Source organism: Ursus americanus, chromosome 15, assembly GCF_024610735.1.
Source record: "Ursus americanus isolate L20-20 chromosome 15, mUrsAme1.1.p, whole genome shotgun sequence".
Lineage (NCBI taxonomy): Eukaryota > Metazoa > Chordata > Mammalia > Carnivora > Ursidae > Ursus > Ursus americanus.
In genome coordinates, this window is record NC_142141.1 from 33,886,805 (window position 1) to 33,907,096 (window position 20,292).

The 20,292-nt window shown below is 37.8% G+C and overlaps 1 protein-coding gene across 5 annotated transcripts in view; it reads left to right on the forward strand.

Moving 5' to 3' along the window:
* TTC33 (tetratricopeptide repeat domain 33) overlaps positions 1–19,833 on the forward strand; it is a 37,558-nt gene extending 17,725 nt beyond the window's left edge. For 4 of the 5 annotated variants that reach the window (XM_045787330.2, XM_045787327.2, XM_045787329.2 and 1 more), the window contains 3 exons: positions 9,993–10,074; positions 11,500–11,631; positions 14,762–19,833. In XM_045787330.2, the coding sequence (XP_045643286.1) occupies positions 9,993–10,074; positions 11,500–11,631; positions 14,762–15,115 (568 nt within the window). In that variant the 3' untranslated portion in view covers positions 15,116–19,833. The remainder of the gene's footprint in view (positions 1–9,992; positions 10,075–11,499; positions 11,632–14,761) is intronic. The other variant, XR_006777655.2, reaches the window with a different exon arrangement.
* Positions 19,834–20,292: the final 459 nt, after the last annotated feature.

Genomic DNA, 20,292 nt, shown 5'->3' on the forward strand with positions numbered 1-20,292 from the left:
AAATTGATCATTGTCTAAAAGTTGGAACCTGATTTACCTACATTGGAAGTCACACAGCTTTCACTCAAATCTATCTAAAACTACTTTCAATATCATTGTAATTTCTATGTGAAAGCTCTTACAAAATTGAAGAAATAAACTAAACTTTTAATTTCAAATATTATATTCTGAACAAAGGAAAGGCACTTCCCATCCAAGTACTAACCAGGCGCGACCCTGCTTAGCTTCTGAGGGAAAGGCACTTCCAATAAGAACATATAAACTGAGCCAGAGAAGTTATTTCTATCATGAAACATTTTTGGGCACAATTCCTGTAAATATTAGAAAAAGAGTATAAAATAAGGTGAAAACTTTGAAGTTCTTGATGACATAGTTTTTAATGAGGAAATAAAATTAGGAATGTTAATATTAGCTAGGGATTAGCTAAAAATGTAGCTGTATAGAAATAGCTTTTAGGGGAGGCGCCTGGCTGGCGCAGTTGGTAGAGCACGCAACTCTTAATCTCAGGGTGGTGAGTTCAAACCCCATACTGGGCGTGGGGCCTACTTTAAAAAAGAAAGAAAGAAAGAAAGAAATAACTTTTAGGAAACTTCTTCTTCTTCTTTTTTTTTAATTTAAGTAATCTCTATACCCAGCGTGGGATAGAAATAGCATTTAAATTTGTCTTGATATTTCCATATAAGGATGTAAAATTGTGTGATAGAAATCAGATAGAAATCTGTCATGATATTAGTGGAAAGTGATACTCATTTGTGGCTAGTACATTTTATCTGACATAGAAAAAATGCTATCACGTTTCTTGTTAAATATGGTTAACCCTCCTTCATGGATTCTGCATTTATTTATTTTTTTAAAAAAAGATTTTGTTTGAGAGAGAGCAGGGGGAAAGAGAGCATGAGCAGGGGTAGGGAGGGGGAGAGGCAGGGGCAGAGGATGAAGCAGACTCCCTGCTGAGCAGGGAGCCTGACGTGGGGCTCGATCCCAGGACCCTGGGATCGTGACCTGAGCTGCAGGCAGATGCTTACTCGACTGAGCCACCCAGGTGCCCCTGGACTCTGCATTTATGAGTGTACCCACTCACTAAAGTATATTGGTAAGCCCCAAATCAGTACTCAGGGTGCTTTCACAATCATTAGTGGACATGCGCAGAGCTGAAAAAAACTTGAGTGCCTGCTGTGTATGTTCCCAGGTGAGTCAAACAAGGTGAAACTGTGCCTCCTCGTTTCAGCTCTTATACTGTAAACAAGTGTCCTTTTTGTGGTCTGAGTTATAGTTTCCACATTTTTGTGCCTTTTGTTGGTGGTTTTGCTGTTTAAAACGGCCCCCAGGTGTAGTTCAGAAGTGTTGTCTAGTGTTCCTAAGGATAAGAAGGCAGATTTTATAGGGAAAACGTGTGTGTTCAGTAAGCTTTGTCCAGGCATGAGTTGCCATGCTGTTGGCCATGAGTTCAATGTTAATGAATCAGCAATGTATATTTAATAAGATGTCTTTAAACAGAAACACATAGAACAAGGCTATGTATTAATCAGTTGATGAAAATACGACCAGGGGTTTGCAGGGACTTAACCTTGTATTTTCCCTAGGAGCAATGATTTAGTATTCACGAATTCAGTCTTTACAGCACAGCGACTTTATAGAACATAACTATGGGAATGAGAATCAACTATATCTGGAATAAAGCATTTGAGTTTAATAGTGTTTTAATGTATGCAACTTTTCTTTTTATCAAGAATTTAAATAATCAGGACAAGTAATTAAAATTTACTCTAAAGCTGTGTAAAATCTAAAAGTCGGGGCGCCTGGGTGGCTTCATTGTTAAGCGTCTGCCTTCGGCTCAGGGTGTGATCCCAGGGTCCTGGGATCAAGCCCCGCATCAGGTTCCCTGCTCCACTGGGAGCCTGCTTCTTCCTCTCCCACTCCCCCTGCTTGTGTTCCCTCTCTCGCTGGCTGTCTCTGTCTCTGTCAAATAAATAAATAAAATCTTAAAAAAAAAAATCTAAAAGTCATTCTGATTCAGCAAAGATAAAATTATATTCGACATCATTTGGCGTTTGTTTTATATTGTGGTCTCCTCACCCAAATTAGTGTAGTGTATTGATTTCTTATATCTTTTTTTGTTCCTCACTGAACATTTATTTAGTGCTTTTGTTAGGCATTGATGCTGCAAAGAAAATACTACATAAGCATCTTTTGTGGGTGACACAGAGACATTGTTTTGATATGGAGTAAAGAGGACCATTTGGAGAGTTCTTTGGATGATGAAAAAGGAGGGTATTTAACTAAATGGGGGACTAGAAGCAGTAAAGAGTGTGTGAGACGATTTCTGGGAGGAAAGAGTTTCCGAGTGGAATCAGGAAAGACAAATTGGAACCAGCCGAAGAATAGGCAGAGCCGTGTTCCAGCCCTAGAGGTCTGGCTGAGAGGAGGCCAGAGAAAATCACTAACTGAATTTTTGATGATCCCAGCAAGGAAGGCTGAGGACCTACGCTACGTAGGAGCAGTGACAGTGGATGAAAGGAGGAATTAGAGAAGTGATGACTGATGTAACCGAGGGAAAGTGTAGGATGACTTCTGGATTCTGTCTCTGTGACTCGGTGGTGCTGTTCTCTGAGCTGGGGTTACAAGGGTAGTAGGTTTGGAGTAGGAGATGATGATGAGCTCAGTCTGGACCTATGTTTGAGATATATGTCAGCCTTCTCTTGATTTGATATTCCTGGTCAGTTATCTTCTCATTTCTCTTTTTGGTGGTCACAGAAAAACTTCCCCAGTGAGTTGTCAACATTCACCATCCCTTCTTTCTTACTTCCACTTCAGCCCTCAGGCTGGTTTCCATTTCTTCCACTCCAAGGATGCTGTTCTGGCCAGTGTTACCAGTGACTTACATGTTACCACGTCTCCCTTAGGAGCGACCTGTCACTCTCTCTGTGACGCTTCTTGGTCTCTATGAAATCACACACACTCTGAATGTCTTCCTTCCTTTCTTTCTGCTTTTCAGTTGTCTTTACTAGCCCTTCCTTCTCTACTTGACTTCTGAATTTTGAAAACTCCAGCCCTGGTATCTTTTTTCTTTCTCATTCTCTCTCTCTCTCTGTGATCTTAGCTAGTGCCATGGTTTGTGTAATTTATTTGTACAATTTTTATTTTTATTTTTTTTAAAGATTTTATTCATTTATTTGACAGAGAGAGAGAGCACAAGTAGGCAGAGCGGTAGGCAGAGGGAGAGGGAGAAGCAGGCTCCCCGCTGAGCAGGGAGCTCAATGCAGGGCTCGATCCCACGACCCCGGGATCATGCCCTGAGCCGAAGGCAGATGCTTAACGACTGAGCCACCCAGGTGCCACTTTATTTGTACAATTTTTAACGAAAAGAGAAAGGCAATACATATGCACATGGTTTTACTTTTTTTTTTTTTTTTTTAAGTGAGCTCCATGCCCAGTGTGGAGCCCAGTGTGGGGCTTGAACTCACCACCACGAGATCAAGACCTGAGCTGGGATCAACTGACTGAACCCACCCAGGTGTCCCCCTATGCATGTAATTTTAAAAGGCATGCAATGAAATGCAAGTATCCTGTCATATCCAAACCTTTCTGGTTCCCAGTTTTAGGAAGTAAGAGATCTACCTTACAGCCGTTTTTTTTTAAAAGGCAGTTCTATACATAATCATACAAAATGATCTCCAAGATCTAGTCAGTAAAAAGGGCAAGGAAGAGAATGGTGTATATATTTGGAATGTTACCGTTTATGATGTTTAAAAGACACATAGGTCCACATGCTTAGAAATCTAAAGATTATCTTTGGCAGGATATCAAGGAACTGGTAACTGGTTGCCTGTGGGAAAGTGATCTAATAGACCAGAGGACAGGAGTGACACGAGGTTGACTTCTGTCATACGTATTTTGGGGCAGGTGGGTGGCATAGCTGGTTAAGTGTCCGACTTTTGGTTTCTGCTCAGGTCATGATCTCAGGGTCGGGAGATCGAGCCCAGCATTGGGTAGATTCTGCTCAAGATCCTCTGTCTCGCCCTCCACCCTCCACTGCCACCTCCCCCATTGTGAATGCTGTCTTTCTCTTAAAAGCACATTTTACTTTTTTCCTTTTTTTTGAGTATGTTGTTACCAAGTAACAGATGGGGTTTGAAGGTCATGTGCATGTATGTGAGCTGATTTCCCTCCTTTTTAAAGAACTTTTCCTCACCAGCATTTGTTTATAGGTTTGTCATTTTTATTTCTAAGTTTTTGAAGGAAAAAAGTTCTATCTTTGTCCTTCACAAAGGTTTTGAAAATAGTGTTCATTTACATGTTCTTTTATTGTTTATAGAGTTTAAATTGAAAATAATTGTTCATTTGAAGTAGAGCTTTTAAGTATGTGTGTTTATTATATGTATGCATTTTGAAGACTGGGTTGAGGAGGGAGGACATGAGAGGCTTGCTTTATTTGTGCTTCATTATAAGGATTTTTCCCCTTTTCTATGACTAAAAATAAGTATTTTAGAATTCTAGTTAAACATATAAGCTGGTTTTTAGAGGATTAAACATTCTAAATTTAATTTGTATTTTAAAAGTTTTCTTATTTTTTAAGATTTTATTTTTAAGTAGTCTCTTCACCCAGGGTGGGGCTTGAACTCACAACCCCGAGATCAAGAGTCCCATGCTCCACTGACTGAGCCAGCCATGTGCTCTGATTTGTATTTTAGATATACATAATCTTATAATCAAAGAGTATTAATGTCATTTGAATTTTTGATTAGCATAGGGATTGCTAGTTTTAAAAACTAAATCAATGGGAACTGAAAATATGTTTCTTGTAAAGCTGGCAGGTAATTTATATATTTTTTAAGATTTTATTTATTTATTTGAGAGAGACAGAGCATGCACGGGGGTGGGGGGGGCAGAGGGAGAAGAACAAGCGGACTCCCTGCTCAGTGGGAGGACCCTGAGATCAAGACCTGAGGCAAGTCAGATACTTAACTGACTGAGCCACCCAGGTGCCCCAGCAGGTCATATTACTAGAAAATCTGAAGCGGAGAAGTATAGACAAGTAAATATAATATTTATTCCTTCTCTCATTGGCTCTTTTCTTAAAGGAAATTAATAAGAATGCTATCTTAAGTTATGCCATCCTTCCTTCTAAGGTGATCTTATTTCTAGTCAGTTTTATATCAAGTATAATATGTATATATTTGACCTCCAAAAATTTCTTTTTCAACAATTATTCATGGCCCACTTCCTTCCAAAAAGATAATTGTAATGGCCAAAGGGTAATTTTTTTCCAGTTTTATTGAGATATAATTGATGAATAACATTATGTAAGTTTAAGGTATAGAATGTGATGATTTGATAAACATATATATTGCAAAATGATTACCATGGTAAAAGGTTAGTTGACACATCCATCACCTCACATAATTGCTCTTTTTGTGTGGTGAGAACATTTAAGATTTACTCTTTTAGCAGCTTTTAAGTATAATGTCTGACAGTGGCAGATCCATTGGAATGAATTTTGTATTGAAGCAGTAGTAATCAGTCTCTGAGCATTATGCTCAGAGAGAAGCATTTGATAATTTAAAGACATAAAAAATGTTTCATATGTGTGATATACATTAAAACAAACTGGAAGAATATATAATAAAATGTTAACTATATTAACTATGGTTGTTTTTAATTTCTGTGTGTGGGGTATGGGTGTGTGTACTGGTGAGCTTGCCTATATTTTCTGATTGTTCTTTATTTGTATATTTAGGAAACAACTTTTTATATCAAAACATATGTCATTTACTCAGGTATAGAATATGAGGAAGACCTGATTTAAGAACATTTTGTATTAAAAAAAAAAATCAAACGCTTGATGTCAGCCAACCACGTGTTTTAGTTGCCAGCATAGATTGCGGTCTTAGGCTACCATTATAGATGGACACGTGTGGATCAGAGAAGGAAGAGGCCCACTGGAATCTGCAGACCCTGCCTTCCCCCTCCTTCCATTTCTCTCTTATCCCCAAGCTGTGGTCTTTATCCCCTTGAGTCCACCAGTAAAGTTCAGACTTTCTGGGTCCTTCTCTGTAAGTTCCTTTTCATCTTCTCCTTTGCTGACTTGCGTACCAGGTGAGGTCCTTACATCTTTTCTGCCACCATTCTCTTTTAAAATTATGTTTTGCTTGAAGGAAGCTACTTTATGTGGGGGGCTGGGAAAGGAAGGACTAGAAGAACAGCACCCTTGAGGGGTTAGCACGCGAATCCAAGGAGTGTGGTCTGATAGGCGGTAACCCTACAGAAACAGCTAGTTAATTCTGTATAGTTAATAGTGGGGTTTTGGGGGGTTTTTTGGTTTGTTTTTTGTTTTTGAGAGAGGGCATGGGTGCCTGCCTATGACCAGGGGGTTGGGGCAGGTTGGAGGGTGGGAAGGGACAGAGGGAGACAGAGGATCCCTAACTGCAGGGGTCATTTTCACGACCCTGAGATCATGCCCTGAGCTGAAATCCAGAATCCAATGCTCAACCGACTGAGCCACCCAAGCACCCCAGTTGATAGTGTTTTAATAGAGGGAATTCATAAATAACAATTTTGATGGTACCTAAAAAGATACCTTAAATGGCTTACTTTGAAGTATATTAGGCAGTTTCTAGCTAACACTGACATATGAATAGCCTAAAAAGAACTGCGAGTCTCAGGTTCCCATTCAGGTTAAGTAGGAGCCAGCAACAGAACACAGTGGTGTAACCACCCCATGTCTATCGCCTGATGAGCACAGAATTTGAATGGAAAATTGTGTGCCAGCCACTCACACCTGTACAGGCCATGATAATGGGCATAGTCTGACACTGTGCAGAAGTGTCCGAATATGTGGAAAGCAGAGAGACGTATGGAGCACTCCAGTGGGATTTCTGAGAGTGAGATGGAGGAAGAGCACTGATAGCAGCCGGTGAGACTGCATGTTTCCACTGTTACTTTCCACTCTGCGGACCCTGGCTCTAGATAGGTGTTTGAGTTTGGGGAAATCCTTGATAACTAAATAATTTTCAGTTAGCACTGCTCTTAGAGGTTTGATTTGTGACAAAATTACAGATTTGAAGGGACTGTTGCACCCTGATGTTTATAGCAGCATTATCAACAATAGCCAAACTATGGAGAGAACCCAAATGTCCATTGACTGATAAATGAATAAAGATGTGATACACACACACACACACACACACACACACACACACACACACACAGGAATATTACCCAGCCATCAAAAAGAATGGAATCTTGCCATTTGCAATGACATGGATAGAGCTGGAGTGTATAATGCTAAGTGAACTAAGTCAGTCAGAGAAAGGCAAATACCATATGATCTCACTCATATTGGAATTTAAGAAAGAAAACAGATGAATGTATGGGAAGGGAGAAGAGAAAAAAAAAGGAGAGAGAGAAACAAGCCATAAGAGACTCTTAACAATAGAGAACAAATTGAGGGTTAATTGAGGGGAGTGGGGGGAGGACTAAATGGGTGATGGGTACTAAGGAGGGCCCTTGTTACGATGAGCACTGAATTCTACTCCAGAAACCAATATTGCAATGTATGTTAACTACCTAAAATATTTTTAAAAAGAGTATTTTTTTTTTTAAGATTTTATTTATTTGAGAGAGAGAGGGAGAGAGCAGGAGCAGGGCGGCGTGGCAGAGAGAGATGGAGAAGCGGACTCCCTGCTGAACAGGGAGCCTGATGTGGGACTTGATCAGGACCCTGAGATCATGACCTGAGCTGAAGGCAGATGCTTAACCGATCGAGCCACCTAGGTGCCCCCCCCAAAAAGAATATTTCTGATGCAGGCAGAAGCAGGGAAAAACATACAGCATTGTGGGAGCACATCATAAAAATGAAGCGAATAATGATCACACCGTGTTCCTAAAATTCTAGTAGTCTTTCACCCAGAATTAAACACAGTGTTCAAACAGGTAACTCTTCAGTACTCAGCAGGGGCCCCTGTTAGGGAAGAAGATATTAACCATGGTCCAGGCAGTAGTTCTGATAGCCATGTCTGCATTTTCAGATTGGTTTGCCTCAAAGCAAAGACCCAGCTTTTGCAGGGTGAATCTAAAGCACATAGCTTTATATAGCCTGCTACTATAAAGTAGCAAAGCCACTGCTACGGCCTATAATGGCAGCTAAGGCAGGATGTGGAAAGCACAGTCCTGCCGTGCTCACTCTCACCCTGCTGCTAGCTGTGGCATTGGCTCTGTGGCAGACTTATTTTCAGGTGTCTGTAGCCCCTTTGTCATTTGCGAAGATGGCATAAGACCCCTGGAAATGGCACTGCCCATTCATATTCCTTGCTAGTCAAGGAACTCTCTAGCAAAGTGAAAACAGAACGTACTTTTTTATGTTCTTCAACTTTGCATTTTCTCCCAAATGTCGCCTTTGTTTATTTCACTGTCCTCTGTTTAAATATTAATCAGTGCATATTGGCCTACATTTTGGTTGCTATGTTTGGTTTGGATCTTCACATAGTCAGTAGGAAATTATGCAGAAGAACACATACAGAGGAAATGAAGGGTCTGGAAGACAGGTAACAATGAGTTATTCAGGAGAAGGTAGCACATGATAGGTCTTAATATGCTATGAAACATATTATCTGTGGTTCACGACCTTGGTGTTTATTAGCATTTCCTGGTTCAAAAAATATAGATGCCTGGGCCCTCCTCTGAGAATATCTGTTTTAGCTGAGCTGAGGCAAGGACCAGTTGTGTGTGTGTGTGCGTTGTGTATTTCTTCCCTTCCGGAATCTCCCTAGATCATTCTGGTGTAGCCAAGAATTAAAACTAGTGGATTATATATTTTCTCTTTAGCTCTAGAAAGCAGAATTAGTAACATTGAGGGAAAGGTACAGAATAGAAAGTTTCAGCATCATTGTAATGGAAAATATTCTGGCAAATAGAACTTTCTCTTTCTAGAAATATTCAAGTATACATGAGTTAACCACTTGTGAAGGATGCTGTGAACGTGACTGCGTGGGATAGCATGTGGGACTTCGTTATTCCTTAATTTTATTTAAAAAAGAAAGTGCTGCAGTGCCCCTGCAGATCTGGCACGTGGCGTGCTAAGATCAGTTTTAGGCAGAATGAGTTTGAGGTATCTTCATGGAGATGCTAGTTGACCATGTGGCTCTGGAGCTCACAAGAAAAATCTGACTAGGAGGACATCAGTGGAAAGGTAGTGGTGGAAATCACCATCTCTAAACTGTTTTTCATTCATTTGACCCATTTTTTATAAGCTTACCATGTACTAATAGTGATGAAAAGATATTATATTCCTAAGCCCATGGAATTTACAGACAAGGAAACTTAAAACTGAAGAATCTTTTTTTTTTTTAAAGATTTATTTATTTATTTTAGAGAGAGAAAGTGCGAGCAGCATGGGGGGCCGGTGTGGAGGGGCACAGGGAGAGGAAGAGAGAATCGTCAACCAGACTCCCTGCTGGGTGTGGAGCCTGACGCGGGGCTCAATCCCACGACCCTGAGATCATGACCTGAGCCAAAATCAAGAGTCAGACACTCAACCAACTGAGCCACCCAGGTGCCCCCAAACTGAAGAGTCTTTACACAATTACCAGGCAACTTCTTAAAGTGTTCTGTGTCAGCTAGATTGTTTCAGGAGAGCCCAGGATTGCAACTGGATTGTAAATTCCTCAGAAAAGTTCTTCGTGGTACTTCTAACTTGTGTGACAACATTTGCAGACATTGAGGTTGATGAAAAAAAAGGGGAAATTTTGGTAGTGATTTCTCAGCCCAGAAAGTAAAATTGGGGAAAGATTTCTAAGATCTCTTTTATTTACATTTGTCTTTTTCTCTCTTGCTGTCCTTTCCCTTTCTCTCTTAGTTTTTCTTGCTTTTGTAACGGTATTATCATTGTCAGTTCTTGAATAGAGCTTATTATTCCTTAGTACCTGATTTTAAAATTTGGTCATGTACTCTCAAGGACTTATTGAAAATATGGTACTAATGTAACTTAACCACAGATACCGAGAGGCAATTCAAAAATGGGATGAAGCACTGCTGTTAACCCCAGATGACGCCACCCTGTACGAGATGAAATCGCAGGTACTGTTTATGAAGAATTTCTCTTTCATTATGAAATCTCACTGTGTCGTGTTCGTATGTGTTTGGTGAAAAGTAATGAACTAAAATGACATTTCTATCCATTTTCTTTCTCAAATATGTCTTTTTCAAATTTTTTCAACATTTCCTTTCCAAAATATGTTACCATAGTATTCTTGGTGGTCCCCTGGGCGGTAAAATATCATCACCGTATTATTTACAGCTCTGCCTTTTGCATGACATTAGAAATTCATTTATCTTCACTTATTTCAACCTATGGTAAGATATGAACAGATAGCTGTCTTTTAGGAAGTCACTGGTGATTTCTTAAATAAATGAAAGGGGTTTGCTTTCCTGGAAATTAATTGTAGTGGATTGAGCAATAGTTTTGTTTCTTCAGAATGAGGATTGTTGGACTCTAAATGATGATATTTCTCTAAAAATGGCCCAGTTCTTAGCAAAAGGTCAGAATAGACTCAATTTATTAATAGTTTTAAAATAGCATTTGAATTTTAAAAATACATTTCTCTTATTTTGTGGGAAAGTCTATAAAGAAAATCTCTGAGCACTTGAATTAAGTTATCCAAAAGACTTCAAAATCACTAATGGAGTATCAAACATATTTTTGGCAGGGAATAGTTACAATTCAGCCTTGATCTACACACCATACAGATATCTTTCAGGTGATGATCTCAAACATAAGGCACATTCTTTATCAGCTTTGATTTTAGTTTGGCCAAGAAAACCCCAAATAAATTATGTCCGCTGAATGAAGTGCTGGGAGGACCGTCATTTGGTTCTTCAACTTTCAGTCTTGACTACATATATATTAAAGGCAGTGTTTGTGGTGAACTATATGAAATAAATTGTTTAATTTGTAACCTAATAATCATAGTTGTGTTACAAATCTTGTGAAATGTGGATGGTCCCAAAGATGATAGATAAAATCTAGCCCTTTCCAATAGACTGAAGTGGAAGGTTCTGGAACTCCCTATTTTTCTGCTTTACGTGGTTCGAAAAACCCAGCTGTGGGGAGGCCTATGGAGTTTTTAAATGATTTTTTGTATCTGGAAGATGTTCATAGGTTGAGTGGATGAACAAATTTAAATTTACCTCGTTTAACAGTAAAACCTGGGGTCCCCTGAGAACCACATTGTAAATAGAATAATCAGAAGTGAAATTAAGAGTTCATGTATCTCTGAGCCGCCAGTGGCCACCATACTTTCATAGTTATTTTAGAAATAGGAAGAAGAATAGTCGTTCCTACCCTGCATGACAGAGGAGTGGGTCAAAACCACTGAGATGCCATATTTACCAGACTAAAAATATTTTTTTAAAAATGAAAAAGTTTACATACGGTTATTCATTAGTAGTTTGCTAGTTTATGAATATTACTGACAGGTTTTGTTTCTTTTTTTTTGGCTGTAGGTCCTAATGTCTCTGCATGAAATGTTCCCAGCCGTACATGCAGCTGAAATGGCTGTCCAGAGAAACCCACATTCATGGGAGTCTTGGCAAACTCTGGGACGTGCTCAGCTTGGATTAGGAGAGATAGTCCTGGTAAGGAAGTTAGATTATTATAATGATGAAATTTTATTCTGACATGTTTTTGATTAGCTGAACCAAAAAGTAAATAGCCATTTATTACATCTATGCAAAAAGTAAATAGCAAATTACCTCTTAAAGGTATTAAACCATTGACACAGTCCAAAGTTATTATTGAACATCGTTATCCATTGTAAATATCAATTATATTAGAGTCAGAATATTTTTTTCAGGGGGTGCCCCGGTGGTTCAGTAGGTTACACGTCCGACTCTTGGTTTCGGCTCAGGTCATGATCTCTTGGGTTGTGAGATTGAGTCCCCTGTCAGGCTCTGTGCTCATTGGGAAGTTTGCTTGAGAGTCTCTCCCTCTGCCCTTCCCACACTCTCTCTCTCAAATAAATAAAATCTTAAAAAAAAAAAAAAATTTTTTTTTCAGGTATTAGCACAGGCTGAATAGATGAGAGTTGGCTATGACAATTATTCTGTTTTTCTTTTTGTTTTGGCAGGCCTGTGTATACCTGGCCACCAGCTTCCTAAAGAGTGTTTGCAAATCTAATATAGTAGTGCCAGATTTTCTGTTTGTCATTAATTAAGATTTTGCATGGCTTTATTTGCCTTTTACGGTTAGAAAAAAAACCCAGTAAATACAAAATTAAAAATAGTTTCTTTAAAAGCTAATGAAATGACTGGTAGACCCTGAATTTAACTTTACTAGCAATGGCGTGAGTAAGTTACGGATAACAGATTTTTCTGATAAATATTATTTCTATTTACCAAACAAAGGTGTTTGTCAAATTCTCAGAAATAATAAGGAATTTTAATGAGAAAATAATTGGTGGCAAGTAACTTAAGCATGATAATCTGAAATGAGAGTCACAGTGATGGAAACCAGTTTAGTCAAAGCCCTTTTTTTTTTTTTTTTTTTTACCTGACAACTTAAATCATACTAGAGTTGGAAGAAAGAAATTCATGGTATTTTGTTTTCTGATGGGTTAACAGAAAAACAAACAAAGCCTATCAAATAATACTTTCCCCCATTTCTGCTTTTTTTAATAGCTTACAAGGCATTATCTCTTTTGCTTGTTTAATGTCTATGGTAATGGGAAAAAATCTCTAGGATTTAATGTTTAGCAAAGATCGCCCTGTAAAGAAAGAAAATACTGCAGGTGACACAGTTGAGATACTTTCAGTCAATCAGTAAAAGTGAAATTGTTTAAGATTTTAAGTTTTTTTGAATAAGGGAACCAGTTGTTCAACTGTTATTTTTTTCCTTTTGATACGGTTGTGTCCATTAAAATTATGAAGTTCTTGGAGGGATTAAAAGTGTTATTTTTTTCCTCATTTAATGTAATTTTTAGGGCTGTACTTGGAACAATCTAAATTTGTAATTTTTATGTAAACTTAAGCTATTTTATTGAAAGACTGGAATGATAAGAAAAAAAGGACTTTTACTCAAAATGTCATAAGGAAGGGTCACTATTTAAAATATTTTGAAAGCAAGCTAAAATTGTTAACATCTAACCATTCTTCCTATATTTGTATTTATTTGGACAAAAATACAAGAAAATACATAGATAAATCGGACAGGTGGTACATTAAAAGTCAATAGGTGGGGCTAGCCCCAAGAGTAATTAGGTTTTTACATAGACTTGGGTGTTGGAAGTGATGCATCATTAAATTCTACACCTGAAACTTAATATTACATTATATATATTTATTAAGATTTGTTTATTTATTTGACAGAGAGAGGGAGTACAAGCAGGGGAAGTGGCAGGGAGAGGGAGAAGCAGGCTCCCACTGAGCAGACAGCTCGACACAGGGCTCGATCCCAAGACCCTGGGATCATGACCTGAACTGAAGGCAGACGTTTAATCGACTGAGCCACCCAGACGCCCCTACACTACATGTTAACTAACCGGAATGTAAATAACAACTTGAAACTTAAAAAAAGAGAGAGAGAGAGCGTTGGGTGTTGGAAAACAATTATAGGCTTAGTTCTTCATTTTCTAATTGTTTGAGCTGTAAAATTAACTTTTTAATTGAGGTCTTTTTTCTATAAACTTCCCTCTTAGTTCTGCTTTTGCTGCATCCGTAAGTTCTAGTATGTTGTTATGTTCATTCTCATTTGTGTCCAGATGTTTTCTCATTTCTCTTTTGACTTCTTCTTTGACTCATTGGTTGTTTAAGATTATGTTGTTTAGTTTCTACTTATTTGTGAATTTCCCGGTTTTTCTTCTGCTATTGATCTCTGGTTTTCTTCCGTTATCATTAGAAAAGATACTTGGCATGATTTCAGTCACCTTAAATTTGTTAAGACTTGTTCTGTGACTTGACATGTGATCTCTCCTGGAAAATGTTCTGTTTGTACTGGAGAATAGTATGTACTCTGATGCTGTTGGGAGGGATGTTTTGTCTATGTCTGTTAGGTCCCTTTGATCTGTAGTGTTGTTCAGGTCCTCTGTTCCCTCAGTGATCTTCTGTCTGGGCGGTGGATCCATTACTGAGAGTTGGGTTTTGCAGTCTCCTGCTATTACTTTCTTGCTGTCAGTTTCTCCCTTCAGTTCCGTCCATGTTTGCTTTATACATATAGGTGTTCTGATGTTGGAATGAATATATAATGGTTCTATCTTCCTGTGAATTGACCCTTTTATCATTCTATAATGTCCTTCTTTGTCTCTTGTGACAGTCAACACATGTTAGCATTATTTGGATCTAAGCTCTTGGCGTTAACGGTAGGCATTGCCAGTACCTTCCTGATCGTGGTTTAAGAAGAAATCCCTAGATTCTTATATCTGCTCATCTGCAGAAGCGGAACAATGCATTTGTCTTGTCTTGAACTATAAGAGCCCTACCTGTACTTTATTGGACTTGGAGTCCTCAGCAGCATTTTGTCAGGCACTTTCTTTCACGCTTCTTTAACTGTTTTTTTTTCCACCATAATCATCGTCCAGTGTTTAGGGCACAACCCTAATTTCTATCCTTACATTCTAATATGTTTTTTAAAAAGATATATATAAAATATATATATATATTTTGAAGAGATAGAGATAAATACTGTGGATTATATTAAATCCACTCATTTTTTTTTTTTTAGAACAAAGCAAACAAAAAAACTCTGATTTTTTTTTTTTTTTATCTCCCCTAGGCAATTCGAAGTTTTCAGGTCGCCCTTCACATCTATCCAATGAACCCTGAAATATGGAAAGAAGACCTTTCTTGGGCAAGAACGCTCCAGGAGCAGCAGAAGGTAGCACAGAAGATTAGAAAGTGTGAAGCGTCAGCGGAAGTAACACATTTCTCACCAAAGTCAATTCCTGACTATGACTTTGAAAGTGATGAGATTGTTGCTGTTTGTGCGGCGATTGCTGAGAAACAGAAGACGGTTCCAGCAAATAAAACGATGGTTATTGTGTCGGCTTCTGGGACTGTAGAGACAGTCACTGAGAAGGAGGACGGTGCTACACCACCAGATGGCTCTGTTTTTATCAAAGCCCGATGAAGTAGCAGCAATCTTTTGAATCTTTCTGATTGCCACTTAAAATTTTTAGGTGTAGGGACATTTGCTGTGGAGAAACAGAGCAAAACTCTTGTTTATAAAGTGAGTTTTGCAGATGAGGCCTATAAAAACTAAATGGTAGAATTACTGTATAGTGTTTGGACTATGTTTTGATAAGTTATGATTTAACTTCCTAAGATTAGAATTCTGAGTACAGTGGCTTTTGGTTAATAAACTTAATTTAATTCAAAAATATAAGTGAATGCATTTTAAAGACACAACTTGAAAAGTGAATTTTCTAATAGTGAATCACTTGACGGCCAGTGTTATTAAAATGCCAACTTGTTGACTTTTGTTTCATGATAAAGGAAGCCGGTGATTTCTTTCCCTCCTTAGAAACATACTGCTCTTGCTATTCCCTCTTCTGTTCTTCCGGTTGCGTTAGAGTAAGTCTGTCACGAAGCTTAAATATTTTTACATTCATTTTGATTCAAAGTTGTCCTTTGGGTATGTGTGGAATCTTTGAACGTTTGGCTGAAAATGCATGCAAATGTGGACATTCTGAACATGTTCCAAAGTTTCTCTTAATTCTGACTTGTGCTTATATTTTGACTTTAAGATTATTATGACAATAGTAGTTGCCTCCTTCAGTATTAGATATGTAAAATACTGATAACTGTCAGAATGACGGTTTCATTTTTCTAGTTGTTAAAGTGGATAGTGTTCCTTTCCACAGGTGGGTCATGTTTCACATCTGCATTTTATTTTATTTTTTATTTTATTTTTTAAGATTTTTATTTATTTATTCGACAGAGAGAGAGACAGCCAGCGAGAGAGGGAACACAGGCAGAGGGAGTGGGAAAGGAAGAAGCAGGCTCCCAGCAGAGGAGCCTGATGTGGGGCTCGATCCCATGACGCCAGGATCACACCCTGAGCTGAAGGCAGACGCTTAACCTTAACCGCTGTGCCACCCAGGCGCCCCCACATCTGCATTTAAAAAAAACGAATGGCTTTCATAGATGTGTCATAACAGATTGTACTACTGCATTGTCCCAGTCAAAAGCAGTATTTTCTTCTTATTTTTAAAAGCTTAAAAACTCTGAAAATAACTTATCTCTTGCTATAACTTTCCAGCTGATGGTTCAGAAGTCCTGTTCTAGATAACTTTTTTGGAACTACTCAATTAAATTACAATTATAATTTTAAGTAGCTAGATTATATCTTTCTAAAAATAAAAAAGTAAGGATGTTAATGAGTGCCAGTGAATGAATAATTTAGGCACAACATATATAGAAACTGAAACATGACTGTGGTACAATGCATGAGTAGAGAAGGATGTATTTAAAGAAATATTTCATTGAAAGGTGGTGGTTGTATTCACAAATCAAAACTGCCATCGCTAATGTGAATTATTTTTATACTACATATATTGTAGTACAATTATATAGACTACTGGGTACTGTTACTTCTGACACTCAGGAAGCTATTATTGTTGTAAAATTAATTTTATCCTTGTTAGAAATGAAAGTAAGCTCTTTTATTTTAAGGAATTTTACCTTAACCTGTTGGAGCACGTGAGTAATGGTTGACATTTTTCTGAGATGATTTTTTTCCTTTTTAAATTTTTATTTAATTTCTAGATAGTTGACATATAGTGTAGTACTGGTTTCAGGAGTAGAATTTAGTGATTCATTGCTTACGTACAACACCCAGTGCTCACAATAACAAGTGCCCTCCTTAATGCCCGTCACCCATCTAGCCCATCCCCCACCCTCTGAGATGATTTAAAATTTTTTTCCTTTAATGGAATGCTTACCTCTTTTTTTTCCAGAGTATTGTATTTTTCCCCGAAGTTACATCAGAAAGTTAGCTCTGGTTAGAGAGGCTAGCTTTAGAGTAATCCAAAAAACAAATACTAATTATATTTTATTTCATTTAATAAAGGATATTTTCCCAGGGTAGATGCTTGGGCATCTATGGAAGTGAGCATTCACCCTTTGGTATGTTGTTTTGAATATTGGGTTTTTGTTTATCATGTAATTTGTGAATAAATAGTTTTTTTCCTGCATTTTAAAGATTTGCCTCTTTGTGTTGTTAGCTTTTGAAAAATTAGATTTATTTAATTTCTTTGTTATGTGAGAATAAAATATGTAAAGCACCTTGGACAGTGTCTTGCAGAGGATGCACTCAGGAAATGTTAGCTGTTTCTATGAAGAACTTGAATTAGTTTGGAGATATTTAACCTCCGTTTCTTCTGATTTTAAGAAGGTAGGAGAACTTTGTAATCTTTATCTAAAAGTGAGGAGTCACTACTTTTGATAGGACAGATGGTTATCAGTTGGGGTTATCCTTGTCATAAAGTCTATGCCTCAACCCTAAAAGAGGCAAGACCCAGGATGGAGGGCACGTAGCCACGAGATTCTGTGAAAGAACCTAGTGGTTTTCCTGTATTGATAGCGGTAGGCCAGATTAGTCTTTTCCTTACTCAGATATAAGACCTAAGTTGGAAGACATAAAATGGAGGGAAAGAGAATAATGAATTATGAAGAAGGAAGGCAGCTCATTTATTCATGCCCCAGAAGATGCCCAACTAACACTCTTCTATGCGTGAAGAGAAAAATGCATATATCATTTTATAAGATGCGAATACTGCTACACAGACATTTGCTCAGCTTGTTAACTGCAATAACAAATACTTTTGAATCTGAAAGAAAAATAGTTGATGTTCGTAAGAGTGATACAATTAAAGATGTTTAATATACCTTCTGAAATAACATTAAACCTATATTGAATATAATTTGTATTATTCTTAGTTGAATTGTATGGCATAGGCACTCATTAGTCAGAACATCACACATCCAGATCATGCCTGATAATTTGAGAATCCGTGTTATTCTCTAGACAACAGGGTTTTAGATTATAGAGTATTTATCTTAAATGTGCTAACAAATACTATACAAACATTGAAAAGTCATGCAAGGTATAGATCACAGAACCCAGACCTGCTGCAGTTGGGGCCTAGGTACAGAATTTTATGGTAGTAGTCTGAGTGTAAAGAGCTTTTAAATTGATGTTATGTGACAAAACTATAGTGAAGACTTAAACAAGTTTTGTCTGAGAAAGCTAGAGTTGCCATGATTATAACTGATCACTATAGCCTCTTCAGTTGGAAAACTATGCTTTATGTAATGATGTCAAAAGCTTGTTTTACTGCCTGTCCCAGCAGTAAGAAAATCTTGTCATTTTTTTTTTTTTTCAGACTTTGTGAGTCAGTAGCCTTTCTAAATTGACTCTGGACCAGCCATTCTGGAGCTTTGATTTCATGACATATACGTATCTACATGAGTTGTGAGTTGACACAGGAATCATAGTTCCATGATTATCTTTAAATCAATTGGTATATTAAATGTGTTTTTTTCTGAGAGATTTTTATTAAGCCAATGGTGTGTACTTTGTAATTGATGACATTTTAGGATTGAGAAAGTAAGGGTTTGGGTTTTTTTTTTTTAATCAATAAGTGATTGACTCATTACCAAAGTAAATTAAAATGAAATATGTCACTTGAGTCCCTCGCAATTAAATATAGTCTCTTGAATGGAAGGGAAGGTGTAGCCCTGTGGCTAATGTATCATGAATTGTGCCTTAATGCGTGTCATATTTGAACTTGCTTTGTGTGCCATGGTGGGAGACAGGTTGAGAAATGTTGATCTGCATTTTGTTGGGAGGGCGGAGGGTAGAGATAGCTTCCTTTCTAGGTGCTTCTTTACACATCCATTAAGCAAGGAATCTTGATTGCTCCCTTCTTGAATCACCCCCTACTCCCTGTGAAAGGGAGTTCAGGATAAAGAACTGGACATGCAAACCTTTCTCCCCTTTCTGGGGATTTGTAATGCTTGCAGAGAGCCTATGTTGTATTCTCTTGCCAGACACGGCACAAGCTTTGCAGTGAAAGGCTCTCTGCCTCTGCAAAGGGAGCCCTGTAGTTGTATAGGACTGCCCATTCCTCGGTGAGCAGGTCTGTTTATTTCTGGGTTAGATATTAGGTGGCCGTTGTTGGTACAAACCTAAATTACATCCTTTAACCTAGACCCTTCAGCAATAAATCTGATATACTGAATCTCCATTTGCCTGGCTTGGTCTCTCAAGTGGCTCAGAGATCAGGAGGGTACATGAGTCCCTCAAACTCCCAACAAAAATTAGTGAAAATTGTATTTCAAAGTAAGCATGAGATAAATTAAATATCAAATTGCGAGTTTTTTTCTAATTTTATGTATTATTTAAGTCATGGAAATTCTATTGGAAATGGGTAATGTCAATTACAAGACAATATGTAAACATTTGTTTAGGATATCCAAAGATCTACTCACTGGGAATTGTGAAGACCACAGTACTGACTCTAGGTTTAATTAGAAGGAGAAAATGTAAAATGAATTATATTCTCTGCCCACCCTGTCAACTTTCTTAAGAGTGTAATTTACATATAATAAAATGCACCCTATAAGTTTACTGCTTGAGGAGTTTTAACAAATATGAACAACCACGCAATTACCATTACCATCAAGATGTAGACTATTGCCATCACCCAAAAAGTTCTCTAGTACCCATTTATGGTGAGTTTCTCTGCACCCCAACAACCAGCACTGTTCAACTACTGATTCCTTTCTGTGACTATAAATTAGATTTGACTCTTCTAGAATTTCAAATAAATCATGCAATATTTACTCGGTGTCCGACACTTTTTGCTCAGCATAATACTTTTGAAATCCATCCATGTCGAGATTCATCTGTGCTATGGTGTGTATCAGCAATAGGTGTCATTTTTATTGCTGAGTATTATTCTGTTGTGTGGTTAAACCATAGTTTATAGCTAGTCACGTATATTGATGGACATGGGGGTTGTTGATGAACTTCTAAGTTTTGGTGTCTTATGAATAAAGCTGCTGTGTGTATTTGTCTCAGGTCTGTCCCAGGTTTTCATTTCTCTTGGTGAAGTACCTGGAGGCAGGATTGTTGAGTCTTATGGTAAGTGTATGTGTAACTTCCGAGGAAACTGTGAGACTTTTCCCAAGTATTTGTGCCATTTTGCATTCCGACAAGCAATGTATTTAAAAGGTTTCAGTTGCTCCATATCCTTGTCAATGCTTGATATTGTCATTGTTTTTCATTTTAACCACTTCGGT